Source organism: Chenopodium quinoa, unplaced genomic scaffold (assembly GCF_001683475.1).
Source record: "Chenopodium quinoa cultivar QQ74 unplaced genomic scaffold, ASM168347v1, whole genome shotgun sequence".
In the NCBI taxonomy this organism is placed as follows: domain Eukaryota; kingdom Viridiplantae; phylum Streptophyta; class Magnoliopsida; order Caryophyllales; family Amaranthaceae; genus Chenopodium; species Chenopodium quinoa.
The window spans coordinates 4,401,176-4,421,675 of record NW_018743850.1 but is presented as its reverse complement, the minus strand read 5'-3'; the positions used below and the strand labels follow the sequence as shown (position 1 = coordinate 4,421,675).

Sequence of the window (20,500 nt, the reverse complement as noted above, 5' to 3'; positions counted from 1 at the left end):
GTTATTTAGGTTATAAAATAGTTTATAGGAAGATTTGGCAAAAAAAAAAAAAAAAAAAAAAAAAAAAAAGGAAATAGTTTGGCGGAAAAAAATTTTAACCAAGAAGTTTAGAGAATAGTTATTAATTTAATAATAAATCATTTATTAATTATTAAGCTTTTAAATATTTGTAAAATAAGTGAGGTCAATTGACCCATTACTTTGAAATTGGATCCACCCCTGTGTGATTAGCATTATTAAACATAGATAAGTTAAAGTCCAAAGTCACTCTTGTTTGTCTAAATATTGTGGGAAAGGTGTTGTGTTTATTGATTCTATTGTATGGTACAAAAACATAACAGTAAGATAAGAGCAAGATGTGTCAATATCGTCACCATGATTAGGATTATCGGGTTATAATATAACAATGGTGGGCGGGTACTGAAAGCGTTTCCTAGGAGGATCCGTGGGGGTCTTCTTTGATTGGGCACAGTATTAAAAGCATAGTTATTCGGACTCGACAGATTTCCGGCCATACCCGTGTCAACACGACACGACACGGACAGGGGAGTGAATCCGTGTTTCAGATCTGGCATATTGCTCTCGGATACGGTGGTTGTCAATGTGTAGACACCTGATTGTGTCTCCCCAAAAACCAAACTCAGTGATGAGTACCTTTCACGTCTTTGATTATCGAGTTTGTTGAAGAGTTGAAGAGTCTCGTGAATTTCCCTTTAGCCTTAACCATTTCTAACATTTTCTAAAATGTTTTAAGCCAAAATCATTTATTTCGTGCCTTTAAACCCCAAATCATTCATTTCGTGTCTTTGAAAATCATTCATTTTGTGTCCAAACCTTAAAAATTTCCAAATCAGTTTATTTTTGTCCATAATCCTGGTCCAATTATTTTGTAGTTGCATGAGATTTGAAAAGAGCTTTCCAACGATATATTATAAGCCCAAATCCGACTTATAACGAAGAAGTTATGGCCAAAATACTAAACCGAGCCCAAACCGAACCTTACCTGTGACCCAATGACCATGTGAAGGGTCCATTAACCTTAAACATCATTCCTAAATCCCTTAGGATTTATTATTAGCTTTTAGTATCCTATAGAAGGTTCTAATTTATCCTGTTTTTGAAAAGATAAAGATTAAAAAATTTTACTTCGGATAAAACACTTGTTTTTCAATGATTTTAATTCTGATAAAATTAGAATAAGTACGAATATTCGATTAACCCAATTTGATTGAAAGTCGGATTCCATACGGATTCTATCTTCTAGAAATACCGTGTCGCGATAGCGCCTGTTTTACTTTGAGTTAAATTCCGACTCTTTTCTAATCCTTAGACCCACTTTTTGCCTTATAAATAAAGGTCGTTTCACCCCGTTTTCAATCAACAACAAGCTTGATCACCAACAATCATCATCTAATCCTCTCTAAGCTAAAAGCTTCTCTCTCTCTCTTTCTTATTTTCTTAGCTTAGCCTAAACACATCCCAACACCTTCTTGATATCACACATCATACCTCCTTCACGAGCTTCGAATACTCCAAGCCCTTCTTGAAGTTGCCTTCGACCTCGACGTGAAAGGTTGATAGTTCTGAGGGTTTGATCCCAAATCTATATTTCAATTCTTATTTGATTTAATCTTTCTTGAAATTACTAACGTGTGTATTGTTTTGATAGAAAGAGATACGAGGCATCAAAGTAAGTAATTTGATTACTTATTTATTCCTTTGATATAGAAATCATGCTTAGAATATTATTTTAATTTCCTAATATCATGTTAGGAGGCTTTTGTGATTTCTAGTATCATGTTAGCATGTTGATTTTGGTTCCTAGTATCATGTTTAGGGTGTTAATTAATATTTCTAATATCATGTTCCTAGTATCATGTTTAGGGTAAGATTTGATCTTTATTGTTAGTGACATGCTAGGATTTGTTATTAATCCGTTTAGTATCATGCCTAGGATCTTGCTAGTTATGATATTATTATGATGATAATTGTTGTGTCAATTATACATTGCTTGATTATTTCATCATTAATTGTCATTGCTTGACCACGCCTCCTTTCTGCAGGTTTAAAGGGAATTTGTATTTGAAATCACGCCTAATAAGATAATTACTAATTTGATTTAGGTAAATTTGATTTTAATTCAAGTGATTGCCAATAATAGATTTATTTGTGCATTAATAATCAACCAATGTAGATTAAACAGGTTTAGGGCTAATTTGTTGTATGTTTGTTGATCGCAAAGCGCACATGAATATCATAAGAATTAAGTAGAGGCCGATTTAGGGCGGGTTCAATCTCTTTTAGGTTAGATTCGTTCCATCATCCCCGAATATCCAGTCATGGTTCCGGACCACTATGGAGTTAGCGATCTTCGTGATCGTGAATGGGGTGTAACCTTCACACCCGTGAATGGTTTACAAGTTCCTAGCTTCTTTCCCTTTGGACGCCACCATGCTTAAGTGCATGATTACAGTGGGGCTCAAAGTTGATGTTTGAAATATTCCCTACACAATGGTTGCCTAAGAAATTAAAGAGTAGCAGAGAGGAGATCACGTGAGGATGAGGAGAGAGAACATGTGTATAATAATGAGGGTTGAAAAGTCAAAGTTATGTTAAAGGAAGATTTTTTTATTTTTTTTTTTTGAATAAAGATTGATTTATAAATAAAAAGTTATACAACATTTACAAAGAGATTTAAACCTAACAAATACTTGACAATTGAATCAAATAAAAACATCATTTCAGCAGAGCTACGATTGTTGTTGCAAATCGTACATTGTTCATATGCCCTCTTTCATATCGCTGTGAATTACAGCCTTCTTTGACAAGTGGGTCTATCGATCTATTGTAGTCGTGAAGAAAATTTTCGTCTGATTCATCTGACTGTAATCGAAGGATTAACCTCTTTCTCGATCTCGCACAAATCTTTACTCGTGAAACAACTTGTACCATATTAAACTCAAAAACCAAAAACAAAACTAGAACAAAGCCCACCATAGAGACACTTACTACACTCAAACCCACTAAAGGGTACTTAATACCTTCAAAGAGTGTAGATTTATTGAATTCATCAATAACAAAAATACAAAGAAACTAATGGGAAAGGGTCGGAAATAGCCAAATTTTTGAAGAAATTTGACTATGTTCGGTGTATGAAACAGGTTTTTTAAAGAACCCTAGAGAGAGAAAAAAATAGAGAGGAGACAGCTAGGGTTTTATTTTTACATAGATTCTTCTAGATGTAAGTTGTTTCCCCCCCCCCCCCCTTAGTGTGGTCATTTTAGGTGTTTTTGTATTTCTTTTTTTATTTATTTTTTATTGAAGTGAAATAGAGAGTATGAGTTGTCTCTTGTCAGTCCTATCTTTATTTATACATCTGTTTTCTTTTATCTTTATCTTTTTACCTTTTAAAATTACTCCTATCATTTCTACTTTTTGGTCCATCCTTCTCTAAAAAAAGACGTTTTATATGGCTCACAAGTAAAGGTAATAAAAAAATCGGGTCGGGTCGGGCCTTAACATTATATATCGTGCCCAAACTCGCAAAAAAGTAGAGGGCTTATCTGGCCAAAGCGGGCTTATTGGGTTTTATTCGGGCTAGGTTCGGGTTTTTAACTAATAATGCATATTTAGGCTTGTCCAAATCCGCCCTACTTTTGAACTATATCGGGCCGGACCAGTGTTGATCACCTCTACTCAAAAGTCACAAATCTATACCAACTTGGTCTTAGCATCTAAGCGTAAAGGTATGTAAACTATTACTCCACAATACTAAATTAATAATACCAATATCAATATAATAGCTTATAAAAATAATTAGTAACAATACTAAGTATATTACAATTATAATATAGTATGGAGTAATATTTATTTAATATTTATTTAATTGTCGTGTCCCCGCACTTGTGTCCAAATATTAGACAGTCCCGGTAGACACCTTAAAATGTCTCCCCAAAACCAAACCCGATGATGAACAACCTTTCCCCGCCATTATTGGACGGGTCGCGTATTTAATCTCGGGAGTGCTTAAAACCCATATTCAGTCAAACATATTCAATCTACAAATCAGTCCAAACATTTACTCAAACTCAGTTAAACCCATATTTCAACCCAAACCATTTTAATTCATTTCGTTTTATGTATTAATTAAGCCCGATTAGTAAATAATATAACCCTAAGCCTGAAATAAGTTCGGAACAGCTGAAACGACGCCTAATTATCACGTGCTTAATGCTTAAGAAAAAGATAAAATGAATTTAAACCGAATTCAGGAAAACTGATTTGCCGTGCCACGGCAAAAATGCCGCCTCACGGCATGTTTTGCCGCGTCACGGCACTACTACATTTTTAATCAAATGCAACGGCTAAAAACGAGCTATTGCAACGGCTCATTTTATTTCCGTTGCATTAGATAAGCCTAATACAACGACATAAACTTTGTACATCAATAGGTGGAGCTAACGCAACGGCTTTAAGAAGCCGTTGCATTAGGTGTACTAATACAAACCTGAAAGGCTATTGCCACGGCAGACCGGTGTGAATACTATGAAAAAAAAACGGAAATATCTTCTTTCTCTTTCCGCGAAATCTCCTCCTCTCTCACAGTCTCACTTACCTTAGCTTCTATCTCCTCTTCATTCTCCTTCATCTTCTATGAGGGCTGCGATTTTGAGCCGATTTTGAGCAGCCGCGACTTTCCCAGTCACCGTCATCCTCACCGAAGCTGCTTCGAGGTTCTCATGATCCACTATCACCCTCACGCTTCACCTGCTCTCCACGGCTCCACCACTATCGTCTCTCTTCGCCGTCGCATTCTTCTCCGCTCCTCGAAATCTTTCCTTTATCAATGTCTTCTGCATAGATCTGGTCTAAGTAATCTCTCTTTCTTTATTTTAAAGATTCAATTTGAATTGAACAAGTTTGAAATTCTAGGGTTAATTTGATGAAGACAATTGTGTTATTTATAGTTATTACATTTTAATGTTGATTATTGTTCATAACAATCGTGCTATCTAAGTACGGAGTAGTCAATTTGTAGCATTTTTCTCCGTTCTTTCTCAAATACCAACTTCGCTTTTCAGTCTGAATGGCGAAATTACTCCCTCGAAGAAGCTATTTCGTTTGTTGGGCGAAATGTGACTGTCATTGTTTGTATAGTTAGTGAACCTTACTTTGATTTTTTGAACAATTGGTTAATTAGTGTACATCAAGATAAAATTTTGGTGATTACTGAAGATTATAACACTTCGTATCGGGTTAATCAAAGGTGGTCTGGTCATGCTGTGCTAATTCCTCCAGTTCTTGAATCTAATTCTGCCCATAAATTTGGTTCCTTGGTATGATTTTTCTTGCCATATTTTTTTCAATTTAATTTATCATATTGCTGTTGATTACTATTGCTATTGGTTTTTTTTTGTTTTTTAAGGTTTTGATATGATTTAGGTGTTTGATCTTATGTGAACTTGTTATTTATAAGGGCTAGTGTGTTAGTAAATAGTTTGTGAGATTGTGATGTTAGTTGTCGTCATGCGTGTTTTTTTATTGTGAAAATGTTGTTATAATTTCATCTTCCGGACTACCATGAGATTATTGAGAATCCCATGGATTTTGAAACAGTGAGAAAGAAACTCTTGGGTGGCTTATATGTGATTTTGCAGCAGCTTGAGGTTAGTTGAATGGTTTTAAGGTTCTTTTGAGACTTTGTACTACAAGAATTCTTCTTATCATAGCTAATAACTACGCCTTAGATGGTTCATTTTCAGCATATTATTTTGGCCGGGTTGAACTTTCTGAATTGTTTATCTGTCTCCTGATAAGGAATTTGAAAATGAATTAGTCTTACTGTATTTAGAGGTTTTAATTGGCATACAATTTAACACCGTCTTATTGAAGCAAGAAGCATTAAAGTGAACATCTGTTATTGCATGTGTTGTTTATGGGAAGAATATGCTGCATTTAGTTGGTGTTTAGTGTTGTTCTGAGATGTTCGCCTTAAATTGATCAACCTTTTCACATTTGTTTATGGGTAGAAGAAGAAGCCCACATTTAGGCCCAATCTACTTTGGACCCTTTCTAATCCATCACTGTTATTCTAATTGCATCCCTTTCTGCTAAAACTGCAATCCTTGCCTTCTGACTCCTGATATGTAGTTGCTGTACAGGGGAGGGCATCTGTATCGTTTAATTTAATTTTCTCTATCTTCTTTCAAGTTAAATCTTAGTGGGGGCAGGGTGAGCAGGGATCCTTTTTTCTGTACTACATATGCACAACCTGAGGCATGATGTTTTATCATATTAGCTTCTAGATGAGTTAATCTCTGTTCCTTGTGCCTTGCTGAGTTTGATGCTGATGCTTTGGCATGATATACGATGTGTTTGCCTGATTTATAATAGTCTGATAGAGTAAGAAAATATTGCTTTTTTTTTTTTGTTCTATTGATCATGGCTGCATTGATTTGTATTCAAGGATTTATTGCCAGCCACTGGTTAGTGGTTACTAAGCTCTTGAATTTCTATACAGGACGACATAAATTTAATATGTTCATAAATTTCTTTACTGGTTACCTGTCTTAGTGCACATAATTTTTCTTAAGAAATGCAAATGAGCATTTTTACTATCGCTTTATGAACAATGTGCTAAGTGGGGAGTTTATGCAGAGCTACTAAATACTGAATAACGTGGCTTTTAGTTCATTTCATTGTCTGGGTTATATTTTCTTAATCTTTTTAGTTCTTACGTTTCCGTGCATTTTCTTTTACGTGAGCTCCCATGCAGCTAAAAGGTAAATTCTTGAACATTTGAGTAAACGTGGTTGAACCAATTTCATGTGGAATTTGATGTAATAATATCTGTTTGTGTTTTCTGTTTTCAATGCGGTTATTTAAAAAAACTAATGATTGTTTTTTATAGGCTTTGGTCATTGCTCATCGACATGATACAATTGTGATGGCTGGGAGAGTACTGTTTGTAGAAGCTGGTAGGCTGCACGACATTGAGTAGACGACTAAGGATAAAAGGGGCCAATTACAGAATTTCAACAAATTATGAAGAAATACCTGCTTAAGTTTTTCATACTATTAGCTCTAAACTTATGTCAAAATTATGTTTTAAGGAATATACATGTAGTTATAGGTGTTATTTGAACTTGTAATTTTTTTAAGTGTGACATTATATTTATGTACTCTTAATTTTTAAATTCAATAAAATTTTCCTTTATTTTGTCATATCTAAATTGATTTATATACATATATACTGGTTCATGTATAATAATTATAAAAATAATAATAATTATAATATATAGTCTCTGTCTGGGAATTAGGTCTCAATATTATGTTGTTTTTAGGTATTAATCTAATGCGACGGATAAATGATGTCGTTACATTAGGTATTAAGCTAATGCGATGAATTAATGTTACCGTTGCATTAGGTGTCAAATGCCGTTGCATTAGGCCTATTGCAACGCCAGCAGATGCCACGGTACATGGCCGTTGCATTAGGTTTTATACAACGGATTTTGATACCTAATGCAATGGATTTAGGGGTTGCAATAGATCAAAAATGTAGTAGTGGCGCGTCAAACTGCGCCGCGTCACAGCAAGCTGTACCGTGTCACGACAATTTCGGTCGTGACACGGCAGATTTCTAGGGTTTCTCCGCGGCGCATATCATTTTCTAGGGTTTCGTACATCACCCTGCTCATTTCCTCTATAAATACGAGGCTGATTTCACCAGTTTTGGGGGACCAAAACATTCTCTCTTTCCCTCTTATACACCAAATCATTCTCTCTTCTCTCTCTTATGCTCTAACCTAAACACTAGCTTCCTTATTATTTCACAATATATCCCCTAAGCACTCCCCGGAGTCCATGCTTAACCCAAAGTTCCGCACTTAAACCAAGGCGTGAAAGGTAGAACTTTTTGAGGGTTTGGCCCAAATCAACTCTACTTTCATTTGAATTAATTTCCATTATTATTATTATTTTTCCTTGAAGTTACTAACGCGTTTATTATTTTGTAGTTGCAAGCAAATGCAATTAAAGTAAGGAACCATGTTCCTTTTGTTTCTCTTATATTTCTAACGATTTTTATTATGATTGTCATATATTAAATGTTGGATTAATGGTTGAATTGCTTCCAATATTGATGTTATTCCATTGTTTTATTGTTGATCACTATATTGCATGTTTAAAGGGAATATATAATTGAATATAACGCCTAATAAGATAATTTGGATAACCGGTTTAGGTTCCTTTTTAATCTTGTTGTTTAATCAAGTGATCACAATATTTTAGAATTATATGTTGCATTAACATTCAACCAATTTAGCCTAATTTAATTTGGAGCAAATTGAATCTTTGTTTGTGTGCCTTTGAGATTGCAGGAATACTTTTCACAATAAGAATCGAGCAGAGGCCAATACGGGCGAATGTAACTCCATGACTCACTTCGTACCATCATCCCCGATCCTCCTTTAGTGGTTCCGAACCATATGAAGTTAGTAATCTCATGGATTATGAATGGGTTGTAACCTTCACGGGTCAATCGTTGTTGCCTATCGTTGTCCCTTTTCATGGTTGTCTTAAATGATCCGTGAACGGTTTACAAGTTCCTTAAAAACTTATTGGCAGCTCCCTACTTTGCTTTTTCCCTAATCGTGTGTCAATTCCACATCCTAAGAGTACCAAGCATATTCACAGCATGCTTAACGTAGCGCGCTTCGAATGACGTCTGCAGTACAGTCCCCGTGTTCTAAATTTTTTAACTTGTCGTACCGAATACTCGGATACGTACCTGTATCTAATCCTTCTCGCCGAGTCCAGGTAACTATGATTTCCCTGCCCTTAAGCCTATGCCTGAGTGCACTTTGGTGCACTTCATTGAAGTGAAGCGCACTAGAAAAAAGTGAAATTATTTATTTAGTGGTTTTTTTCCTGTGCCTCATTTAGCTTTTGTTGCAGTTCATCAAAGTTACCTATAAAATATCTTGAATCAAAAGCAAGCGTGATGGATTCAAACAAAGCAACTAGAGTTAACCGAACTCAAACCAATTCAAACAAAGCATTTTGAATAAAAAAAACTAGTCAAACGAATTTAAACATTGATTTTGAATAAAAAGGAAGTAAAACGTATTTAAAAAAAGCTTCCTGATTCAAATAATGGAAGTAAAAATGATTCAAACAAATCATTTTGATTCAAGTATAATTCAAACGGATTCGATCAAAGCAACTCCAATTAAATGTAAGTGAAACATATTCAAACAAAGCTTCTTGATTCAAATGGAAGTAAAACGGATTCAAATAAATTATTTTGATTCAAGTAGAATTCAAACGGATTCGATCAAAGAAACTCCAATCAAACGTAAGTGAAACACATCAAACAACGCAATTGAATCAAAATGAAGTGAATAAAATTCAAACAAAGTATCTTGAATCAAAAGCAAGTGTGATAAATTCAAACAAAGCAACTAGAGTCAAACTAAAGTCAAACCTATTCAAACAAAACATTTTGAATCAAAAACTAGTCAAACGGATTCAAACAATCATTTTGAATGAAAAGGAAATGAAACGTATCCAAAAAAAAGCTTCTTGATTCAAATGGAAGTAAAATGGATTCAAACAAATCATTTTGATTCCAGTAGAAGTCAAACGGATTTGAACAAAGAAACTCCAATGAAACGGAAGTGAAACACATTCAAACAAAGCAATTAAATCAAAAGGAATTAAAACGAATTCAAGCAAAGTATCTTGAATCAAAAGCAAGTCTGATGGATTTAAACAAAGCAACTAGAGTCAAACGGAAGTCAAAGCATTTTATCCGGTTAATTTTGTTTATTTTATGATCGTAACATATATAGTATATAAGCATATAGTTTACAAAATAAGAATACAAACCAAAGATTAAACTCATTATAACTCTAGCACATACTATTGTACAATAGAAGATAGAGAAAACTTCGCTAACGGAATCACTTTATTACACGTACTTATTATTCACATTGCACTGCACACACATCTCTATTATATAAGCCAAAACATGAGGTCATGGTACCATATAAAAAGACAATTCTACCCCTTTTGCTTCAAATAATTACCAGTACATTTTCTAAATAAGCCAAACCTGAGATAAATAATGTAGTAAACAAAATCATCATATATAAAAACATTCCTAACGTAATTTACAAATAATCAATGCAAATGATAATTAAAAATCAATCTAAAATCACGTTTAGCTACAAACACGAAAATTTTCCAAAAAAAAAAAAAACCGACAATATTATACCAAGAGAACTAGAACTGTTCTTGCAATCTTACTACATAGCGAAAATTTAAGTTTCAATTATGCATCAAATACTATACATATACAGTTCATAGCACCAATGAAAAATTGGCGCTTTGTACATTTAACAATCGATACGCAGTTTATTTATCTTCCTCTATGATTAAACACATGCTTTCTATCCTTGTAAAGTAGCTTGCAACCCGTCCCAGTCACCATTTTCCTAGAATGAGCAGGTTCTACTTATTGGTTTTTTCATCGCATATATAAGACTAGAAGGATAATAACTAAGGGTTCGTTTGCCATCGTTTGACTTTCTGTTTTGGAAAATTTGTAATTATTAAGTCAACATTTTGGACGTCCGCTTTTATTACGTCAACCTTTTGATTATTTTTAAACACGTCAACCTTGTATTACCACTAATTTTTATTACGTTAAAATATAAAATGATTTGCAAAAGCAAGTTAATTGCTTACGTGGAGTATTAGGTGGAGGTAAAAAGGCTGATGTAATTTTCCAAAAAAGGAAAACATGTAAATAATAAGTCAACCTTTTGATTGTTCGCTTTTATTATGTCAATCTTTTGATTATTTTTTAACACGTTAATCTTATAATATCATTATTTTCTTACGTTTGAATTTTTTTTTTCAAAAAAAAAAAAGACGAATGTTGTTTGAATTTTTTTTTTTTTTTTTTTTGATACAACGTACGCATTTGTGTACCTGAACCTCACAAAGAATAATTATGAGCCTTAAAGTGGCACATATGTGCCTTCTTCAATCATGGATTTTTTTTTATTCAATCTCTTGCTAACCTTCATTGTATATAATATATTAATAATAATCTAAAACTATGATTTCTCACAAATCAAGGGTCATGATTTCTCACAAATTTAGTATCTTGATCAAACTTGACTTGATTGAGTGGTCAGAACCCTTCCGAAGCCTCTTCTACCACTTACCTGCAAATTTTTTTTTTCCTTAACCCATCATCCAATTTCAACCCAGGCACTAAGTATGAAATTTCATCTACATTGTTGTAACCACCACACTTCTTAGCCAAGTCAACCACATTAAAATAACTCATCTCATCAGGATCAAGGTCAAATGTTTTACGTTTTTCTCCAAAATACACCAACTGTCCATTATCCATCACTTTAAACTGACCACCATGCCAAAACCTTAATGCCACAATATCAAGTATTTGGTCCACCATTTTCACCTAAATTGATATTTATAATATTCAAAATTAGATTAATTAAATAAAAATTAACACACAATTAATATTACTTGGTTGAATTCCCTTAATTTCACATCACAAATTACAATCGTGTAGTAATAATCCCTAATTCCCAATTTCCCCCCAATTTCAAAAATCCCTAGCTACTCCCTATTTTTTGCAATTTAAATAACCAATCACCATAAAATACCAACAATTACACCAATTACACATCAAACGCACAAAATAGGAGATTTAATTTCGCAAACTAACCTTAAAATTTGCCCAATTATACTCGAAACATCTTCTACTGCATTCACCACCTGGAGTATGGAGTGGGTTTTAATTAATGGAGTTTAAAGAGAAAAGAAGAATATAAGGTGATTAAAGGAATGAAGATAAATTAAAGGAAGAATTGTATAGTATTGTGTTCAATGGAGTAGTAGTATGATGATGAAAGGAAGATGGTGAAAAAGGAGGAACCGTGAGTTTGCAAAATTGGAGTATAGTATTAGTCTTTTTTTTTTTTTAGTAAAATTGGATTATAGTCTTGATGAGTTGGCATCATAAAATGACAATTTTTATTTTTTTGTAGGGGTTAAAATGGCAAGTCAGATTTTCCATCCCACAAGTTCAAACAATATTAAGGGTTTATCAGGTAACCAGTAAAATACGTAATATAAATTAATGGTACTATAAGGTTGACGTGTTTAGAAATAATCAAAAGGATGACGTAATAAAAGCAGACGGCCAAAAGGTTGACTTAATGTTTACAAATTTTCCTTCTATTTTTTGATTTTTTGTTTGTCAAACTCATATGATATATGTCATATAATGAAAAAAAAATGAGTCAAACTTATTAAAATCATGATAATTTTGAAAACTGACAAAATAAAAGTAGAAACACCTTTTTCTTGTTTCCTATTATTGGTTTTTTGTTTTATTTTTTTTTTTTTAAAAAAAAAGTGCAAACATAAAACGATGTCAAACAAGCCATAAGAATAAGTGCCAAGTTCTTGAGCCAAAAAAAAAAAAAAAGGGTATAAAAGCTTTAAACAAAGACTCAAAAATTGAGGCGATATTTAGGAATAAGTGCCAAGTTCTTTGCCATGGACATGACAAGGCCAAACTTTTCTTGCATGACTAAATTGTTGAAAGAAGTATTATCAGGCATATGCCAATCAAAGGAATGCACCAATGTAGACAATATTAGCTTAACATTTAGTAGACCAAGTTGCGTACCAGGACACCTCCTTCGACCAAATCCAAACGGTGCAAGGCGAAAATCTTGTCCACTAATTATATCAACATCGTTAACCAAAAATCTTTTCGGATGAAATTCTTCACAATTATTTGACCATATAGTTGGGTCTCTACCAATAGCCCATGCATTCATGAAAATTCGTGAGCCTTTGGGAATATAATACCCATCGAATGTAATTTCTTGCATGGCTTCATGTGGAGCAAAAATGATTGGATATAGGCGAAAGATTTCTTTAATAACTAGGTCCAAGTATTTGAACTTTGGCACATCTTTCTCCTGCACCATTTTATTTTTCCCTACTACACTTTCTATCTCTTGTTGCAATTTCCTCATTTTCTCTGGATGCTTTAAAAGAGATGCAAGTGCCCACTTAACTATGTTGGTAGCACTATCAATTGCTGGCACAACTAGGTCTATTAATATGGCTTTTATACCATCCCTCTCAATGCCATATGATGCTTTGGTATCGTTGTTGTTCATCAATGACAACATTACATCTACCAAATCTCTGTGAGTTCGTTGCTCCTTTTTTGCTTCATCTTCATGGTTGCTGATGATTTTCTCCAAAACATCATCCACAGTCTTCATAATTTTTTTGATGCGCCTTTTCAGCCCCTGATAATTCCATTATAGTTAATATAGTTAATGCCCCAAGCTGTTCTTGATTTATTTAACTTGTATAGGAAAACATGGGCATCTACTTATTATAGTACTGGTAATAATTAAAATATAATTTGATTTATAATTAGCATTATTTACAAAAGCTCTACTATTTCTAATGCATTAATTAATTGTTTCCAAATGTGTAAGATTTCAATATAACAATTGTCGTGTTATCATAGTAGAATTATATTTTATCTTATATTATATGTAATTTTTTAGTTTTGACTTCTATTGTAGATGTATGATTTTGATTTAATAAATTAGTTAACTTTAATTAGTTTACAAAATATGAGGTGGATAAAATTTAACCATTTCTTAGTTTAGAGACTACATGTATATATTTTTAAATTAACCAGTAAAACATTGATTGCATATAGTGTTTGATCCTATGTAACAACAATTAGGAGCGGACTGAAACTTAACTACCAAGAACTAATCCCCGAATCCAGATTAGCCAAAAGAATGAACTGGATATGGAACACTAAAAAAAAAAAAACACACACACACAATGCTTGAAACAAACCTGGGGATCAAATGGTGCAAGGAAAGGCAAAAAGTCAGCAAAATTTAGGGTTCCTGATAGTCTCAAAGCCTCAAGGACAGTAGCTCTAAGAGCCAAATCGTTCTTCGGAGCTCCATACAACATTCTATATATCAACTCCTCAAGGACACCACCAACACTAGCGCCAATATCTACGGCTTGATTAGCTTCCGAAGCAGCCTTCAATGAAGTCATTAGTTTACCTAATTCCTCCTCCCTCAACCATGCGAATGACCTAATTTTTGAAGCACTCATAAGCTCCATGACACATAATTTTCTCGCTTTTTGCCAATATGAACTATATGGTGTGAAAATAATTCCCTTAGAATTATATGAAAGGTCATGAGAAACCTCGGACATAGGCCTTGTAAGGATTAAAGTGTTCAACTAACTTGCAATCAACCCACAATAGCAATGAACAAACAAGCATAACAATCAAGAACAACTTTGAAGGAATTAAAGCAAGTAAAAGGAAGACAATGTTACCGTGGGAAAACCCGAGAACCGGGAGAAAAAACCCACCCTTGCACTATGGAGTAATATTGATGATGAATGAATTCAAGAATTACAAGCATGAATTGTGTAGAATTCAAATGCTCCTCACAAACCCTCTCAAAACCTCTCTATGTGTTTAAATGTTTGTGAATACTCAACAAAGAGGCTTAGAAAAGGTATATATAGTCTAGGTAGAAAAATACAATCTAACGGCTAAGATTAAAACAAATCGCACAAGCCGAAAACGAAGCGACGAAATAGGGAGCAGGGAGGTTCGGCCGAACCTACCCAGAGTTCGGTCGAACCTGGGGTGGTTCGGTCGAACCTCCTTGGGTTTGGTCACTCCTCCTCTAGAAATGAAAACTGGTGCACCTACTGACTTAAAACCGGGTTCGACCGAACTTTTCACAAGTTTGGTCGAACCTTAACAATAAGGCAGCTTCTATGCAATCTCCTTATGTCTCCATGTATTTATCTATCTCCACACTAATCCTAACAATCTCCCACTTGGAGATAGGATCAAACATGCACCATAGACTACCACATACACACTCCTTCCTCAAGAACACTTAATACATTCATCAAAACAATTTCACCATAGCACAACACTCCTTCAAATTAATGATGGAGTCCAATTGAGGTCCTACACAACCTCAATTTGTCACTAGAAACAGCTTTAGTGAGCATATCCGCCGGATTCTTTGAACCGGCAATCTTCCTCAAACACATCGTGCCATCCTTCACCAAACTCCTAGTATAGTGATAACGCCTCTTGATGTGTTTAGTGCGATAATGAAACATAGGATTCTTATCCAATTGAACCGCACTTTGGCTATCACTATACAACGCACAAAAATCTTGTTTCATGCCCATTTCTTCAAGGAAACCATTCAACCATTCCATCTCCTTTCCCGCTTCCGACATAGCCACATACTCGGCTTCCGTCGTAGACATAGAGACACACTTTTGGAGCTTGCTCATCCAACTAATGGCCGTACCACCAATAGTATACACATACCCCGAAGTGCTTTTGCTTGAATCATAACATCCTCCAAAATCGGCATCAACAAAACCTTCCAAAACAACTCCATTTCTCCTAAAGCAAAGAGCCATACTTGAAGTACCCAACAAATACCTTAATAGCCACTTCACGGCTTCCCAATGTCTCTCACCCGGATTTGACATGAACCTACTCACAACTCCCACTGCGTGAGCAATGTCGGGCCTCGTGCAAATCATAGCATACATCATGCTACCAACGGCCGAAGCATAAGGAACAATGGCCATTTTGTCCTTCTCTTCCCTTGTCTTTGGGCAATCCTCCTTAGTCAACTTGAGCTCACTTGAAAAAGGTGAGCTTCGAGGCTTTGCATCAATCATGTTAAATCTTTTAAGCACCTTGTTGACATACTCCTCTTGAGATAACTTCAACACACCCGTTGAGCTATCCCTAGAAATTCTCATGCCAAGTATTTGCTTGGCCTCACCCAAGTCTTTCATCTCAAATCTTCTTGACAACTTCTTTTTCAAGTCATTGACAATTTCCATACTAGTTCCCGCAATCAACATATCATCAACATACAAAAGCAAGTAGATATAGCCATTGTCATACCTTTGAAAGTAGCAACAATGGTCACCTTCCGCTCTCACGAAACCATTGTCTAGCATGAAATTGTCAAACTTCTTGTACCATTGTCTAGGAGCTTGTTTCAACCCATATAGACTCCGTTTAAGCTTGCACACCAAGTTCTCTTGACCCGGAACTTGAAACCCTTCCGGTTGCTTCATGTAGATTTCCTCCTCCAAATCACCGTGTAAAAACGCGGTTTTTACATCCATTTGCTCAAGAAATAAGTCCTCCGAAACCACTATAGCCAACAAGATCCTTATAGTGGTTAGCTTCACAACCGGAGCAAAGATCTCATGATAATCAATGCCCTCCTTTTGTGAAAAACCTTTCACCACAAGTCTTGCCTTGTACCGAATTGTACCATCCGGTGCTTCTTTCTTTCGAAAGATCCACTTGCACAAAAGTGCTCTCTTTCCCTTAGGCAACTCAACCAGCACCCAAGTGTTGTTTTTTCTCCAATGAAGACATCTCATCTTCCATTGCTTGCTCCCACTTCAACGAGTCACCCATGCCCATTGCCTCTTTATAACATTCCGGCTCACCGGAATCCGTCAACAACAAATAATGCAAGGATGGAGAATATCGGTGTGGTGGCTTGATTGTTCTTGATGATCTCCTCACCGTTGGTGGTGTAGATGGCTCTCCATGAACCACAACGGGCTCACCCATAACTACTCGCTCATCCGTTTCCAAGTGATCATCATCATCCGAATCACTTGAATCCGAATCCACCGGAACATGAGCACCATGTTGAGGAGATGCTTGTTGAATTTGCACCTCAACTTCTACCTGTTCAACTTCCTTATCACTTCTAACCTTACCATCTAGCTCAACAAATTCCCGCTCATCTTCAATTGATTCTTTCTCAACGGATTTCCCACCAAAGTTGTCTTTGTACAAAGAGCTCTCATCAAAAGTGATGTCACAATGCCTAACAATCTTTTGATTCTTAGGATCCCACAATCTATAACCGTATTTCTCACATCCATACCCGATGAAGTAACATTTGATGGCTTTTGGGTCTAGCTTGTCTCTCTTTTCGGATTGCAAATAGGCCACACAACCAAAGGTCTTCAAGTGAGTGTAGGACACCTCCTTACCACTCCACTCCTCTTCCGGTATCTTGAATTCCAAAGGTACCGAAGGTCCACGGTTTATCAAGTAAGCCACGGTACTAACGGCATCCGCCCAAAAACATTTTGGGAGGCCCGCAAACAACCTCATACACCTCGCCCTCTCAAGTAAGGTCCTATTCATCCGTTCCGCTACCCCATTTTGGCGAGGTTTACCGGGAATGGTCCTCTCCAAAACAATACCATGCTCCTTAAAAATGTTTTTGTAAGCTTCCAACTCATACTCTCCTCCATTGTCAGACTTGATTGCCTTAATCTTCTTGCCCAAAACATTTTCAACCTCCGCCTTCCAAGTCTTGAACTTCTCATTCACTTCCGACTTGTGCTTCATGAAATATACCCATACTTTCCGGGTTGAATCATCAATGAAAGTGACAAAATAGTGAGAACCACCAAGGGACTTGATGAGGTATGGGCCCCAAACATCCGTGTGCACAAGTTCTAGCTTCTCCTTCTTCAAGGACCGTTTGGTTTTTGTGAAAGACACCTTCTTTTGTTTCCCAAAAACACATGTCTCACAAAATTTCATGTCGATTGATTTCAACCCCGACAACTTACCCTTTGAAGCTAGCAATTTCATCCCTTTCTCACTCATGTGACCAAGCCGAGTATGCCAAAGCTTAGTCTCATCATTTGCGGGGTTGTAGCAATCATGCTTTTACACCCTAAGGTAGTGTACAATGTGCCGGTCTTCGTGCCCCGAGCCACCACCATAGCTCCCTTTGACACCTTCCAAGTACCTTCACCAAACATGGTTCTAAAACCGCTTGAGTCTAGTTGACCCACCGAAATCAAATTTTTCCTTAGCTTAGGTATGTACCTAACATCTTCAAGCTTCCATGAGCTCCCACTTGAAGTCTTGATCATAACATCTCCCTTCCCCACAATATCCAACGGTTCATCATCCGCAAGGTACACCTTTCCAAACTTGCCACTCTTGAAGTTTTGGAAAATCTTCTTACATGGAGAAGAATGAAATGAAGCTCCCGAATCAAGGATCCAAGACTCAATGGGACTATCAACACTCAAGATCAATGCATCACCGATTTCATCGCTTGATGCCAAGCTAACCGATGAACTAGCATCATCGTGGTTCTTGTGGTTTGAACCACCCTTCTTCTTGGGATTAGGACATTCCCTCTTAGTATGCCCTTTCACACCACAACCCCAACACACAATGTTCACCTTCCCTTTCGACTTACTCCTCCCTCTAGACTTCGATCTTCCTCTTTGAGCACCTCTTTGTTGTCTTCCACGTCCCCTACCTTTACTAGAATAAGCACCACCCGATGAATCACCCGAGTTCTTCCTTCTCAAGCTCTCACTCAAGATTAAGTCCCTCACATCATCACACTTCAACTTCGACTTTCCGGAAGAGTTGCTAATGGAGGCTACAACGGTATCCCAACTTCTAGGCAACGATGACAACAAGATCAAGGCCCTCACTTCATCATCAAACTTAATCTCAACCGAAGCTAGTTGAGAGATTATTGAATTGAATTCATTTATATGTTCGGGGGCGGAACCACTATCATTCATCTCAATTTCAAACAAACGACGCATCAAGAACACCTTGTTCATAGCCGATGGCTTCTCATACATATTGGACAATGCTTTGATCACACCAACCGTCGTTGTCACATCTTTGACATTGTAAGCAACACTCTTAGCCAATGTCAATCTAATCACTCCAAGGGCTTGTCTATCCAATACTTTCCACTCCTCTTCCTTCATACCCGATGGTTTACTAGTAAGGGGCAAATATAGGTTCTTTTGATACAAATAGTCCTCTATTTGCATCTTCCAAAACCCAAAATCCTTCCCATCAAACTTCTCAATTCTCAACTTGCCTTCTTCCATTGCAAATCAAACACACAAAGTTCACAATAGGTTTTCAACAACAAAGAATGCAACTTGACACCCAAAACTCAAACTTTGAACACCTAAAGTTCCAAACTTTGAAACTCAATCACAATTTCAAGTTTAACACAAACCCTAAATCATCAAAACACCAAAGATTCAACCTTGGCTCTGATACCAATTGTAAGGATTAAAGTGTTCAACTAACTTGCAATCAACCCACAATAGCAATGAACAAGCAAGCATAACAATCAAGAACAACTTTGAAGGAATTAAAGCAAGTAAAAGGAAGACAATGTTACCGTGGGAAAACCCGAGAACCGGGAGAAAAAACCCACCCTTGCACTATGGAGTAATATTGATGATGAATGAACTCAAGAATTACAAGCATGAATTGTATAGAATTCAAATGCTCCTCACAAACCCTCTCAAAACCTCTCTATGTGTTTAAATGTTTGTGAATACTCAACAAAGAGACTTAGAAAAGGTATATATAGTCTAGGTAGAAAAATACAATCTAACGGCTAAGATTAAAGCAAATCGCACAAGCCGAAAACGAAGCGACGAAATAGGGAGCAGGGAGGTTCGGCCGAACCTACCCAGAGTTCGGTCGAACCTGGGGTGGTTCGGTCGAACCTCCTTGGGTTTGGTCACTCCTCCTCTAGAAATGAAAACTGGTGCACCTACTGACTTAAAACCGGGTTCGACCGAACTTTTCACAAGTTTGGTCGAACCTTAACAATAAGGCAGCTTCTATGCAATCTCCTTATGTCTCCATGTATTTATCTATCTCCACATTAATCCTAACAGGCCTCTTTGCACAAAGTACATCGTGATGCCTAAGAAGGCGCTCCGCCTTGTGGCGAGGAGATCACAATGACGTCCATGGAGCCAAGCTTTAAGTGCATGATAGGTCCATATTTTTTGGCTAAGTTTTGGAAGCTACGATGAGGGAGGCTCCCTACTAAGTGAAGATGTCCTATGATGGGTAATTTTGGTGGGCTAGGAGGTAATTTTGGTGTATTCAATGATTTTGATGAGGGCGTAATCGTAATTTTATGTTTAAGTAGTTGCAGAAGTGATCTCCATGAAGCCATTAGGCCAAGGAGAAATACAACGATGGTAATACCAAGGGACCACATTATTATTGCTGTTTATGTTATACTAACAAGAGTATCTTTTTTTTTTTGACAGTGAACAAGAGTATCTTAATCGTTTGATCTCTTGGATTATGAATCATATCCGTGATATTCTGGACCAAGGTATTTATAGTCAAAAAACCAATTACAAAACATGTGAACTGTTGATAAATAAATGGTATATAATATAATTTAAACACTAGTTATATAAAACAATGGTCCCAATATAAACACTAAGCTAGATGCAATCGATGTTTTATATAATTTAATCTGTAGTTATA

At 36.0% G+C, this 20,500-nt stretch overlaps 1 protein-coding gene and 2 long non-coding RNA genes across 3 annotated transcripts; 1 reads left to right on the top strand and 2 right to left on the bottom strand.

Moving 5' to 3' along the window:
* Positions 1 to 3,944: 3,944 nt before the first annotated feature.
* LOC110686020 lies at positions 3,945 to 7,229 on the top strand. The gene is made up of 2 exons (XR_002504138.1): positions 3,945 to 5,666; positions 6,521 to 7,229. It is a non-coding gene; the product is annotated as an uncharacterized LOC110686020 (long non-coding RNA).
* Positions 7,230 to 10,315: 3,086 nt separating this feature from the next.
* On the bottom strand, positions 10,316 to 12,316 carry LOC110686019. Its single transcript, XR_002504137.1, has 2 exons — positions 11,768 to 12,316; positions 10,316 to 11,497 (listed from the first exon to the last, which is right to left on the bottom strand). It is a non-coding gene; the product is annotated as an uncharacterized LOC110686019 (long non-coding RNA).
* Positions 12,317 to 12,531: 215 nt separating this feature from the next.
* Positions 12,532 to 20,357, bottom strand: LOC110686018 (cytochrome P450 CYP736A12-like). Its single transcript, XM_021862590.1, has 3 exons — positions 20,155 to 20,357; positions 13,945 to 14,260; positions 12,532 to 13,373 (listed from the first exon to the last, which is right to left on the bottom strand). Exons 1-3 carry the CDS (start codon positions 20,220 to 20,222, stop codon positions 12,558 to 12,560), a joined length of 1,200 nt encoding a protein of 399 aa, XP_021718282.1. The 5' UTR covers positions 20,223 to 20,357; the 3' UTR covers positions 12,532 to 12,557.
* Between the last annotated feature and the right edge of the window lie 143 nt (positions 20,358 to 20,500).

What these genes read in the sequence shown, in the direction of transcription:
- LOC110686018 (XM_021862590.1), bottom strand. Translation starts at nt 20,222, where the DNA reads ATGTGGTCCCTTGGTATTACCATCGTTGTATTTCTCCTTGGCCTAATG. An exon ending in GCTTCATGGAGATCACTTCT is followed by an intron (nt 14,261 to 20,154) that starts GCAACTACTTAA and finishes CACACCATATAG; the next exon opens with TTCATATTGGCAAAAAGCGA. An exon ending in TTGCACCATTTGATCCCCAG is followed by an intron (nt 13,374 to 13,944) that starts GTTTGTTTCAAG and finishes TGGAATTATCAG; the next exon opens with GGGCTGAAAAGGCGCATCAA.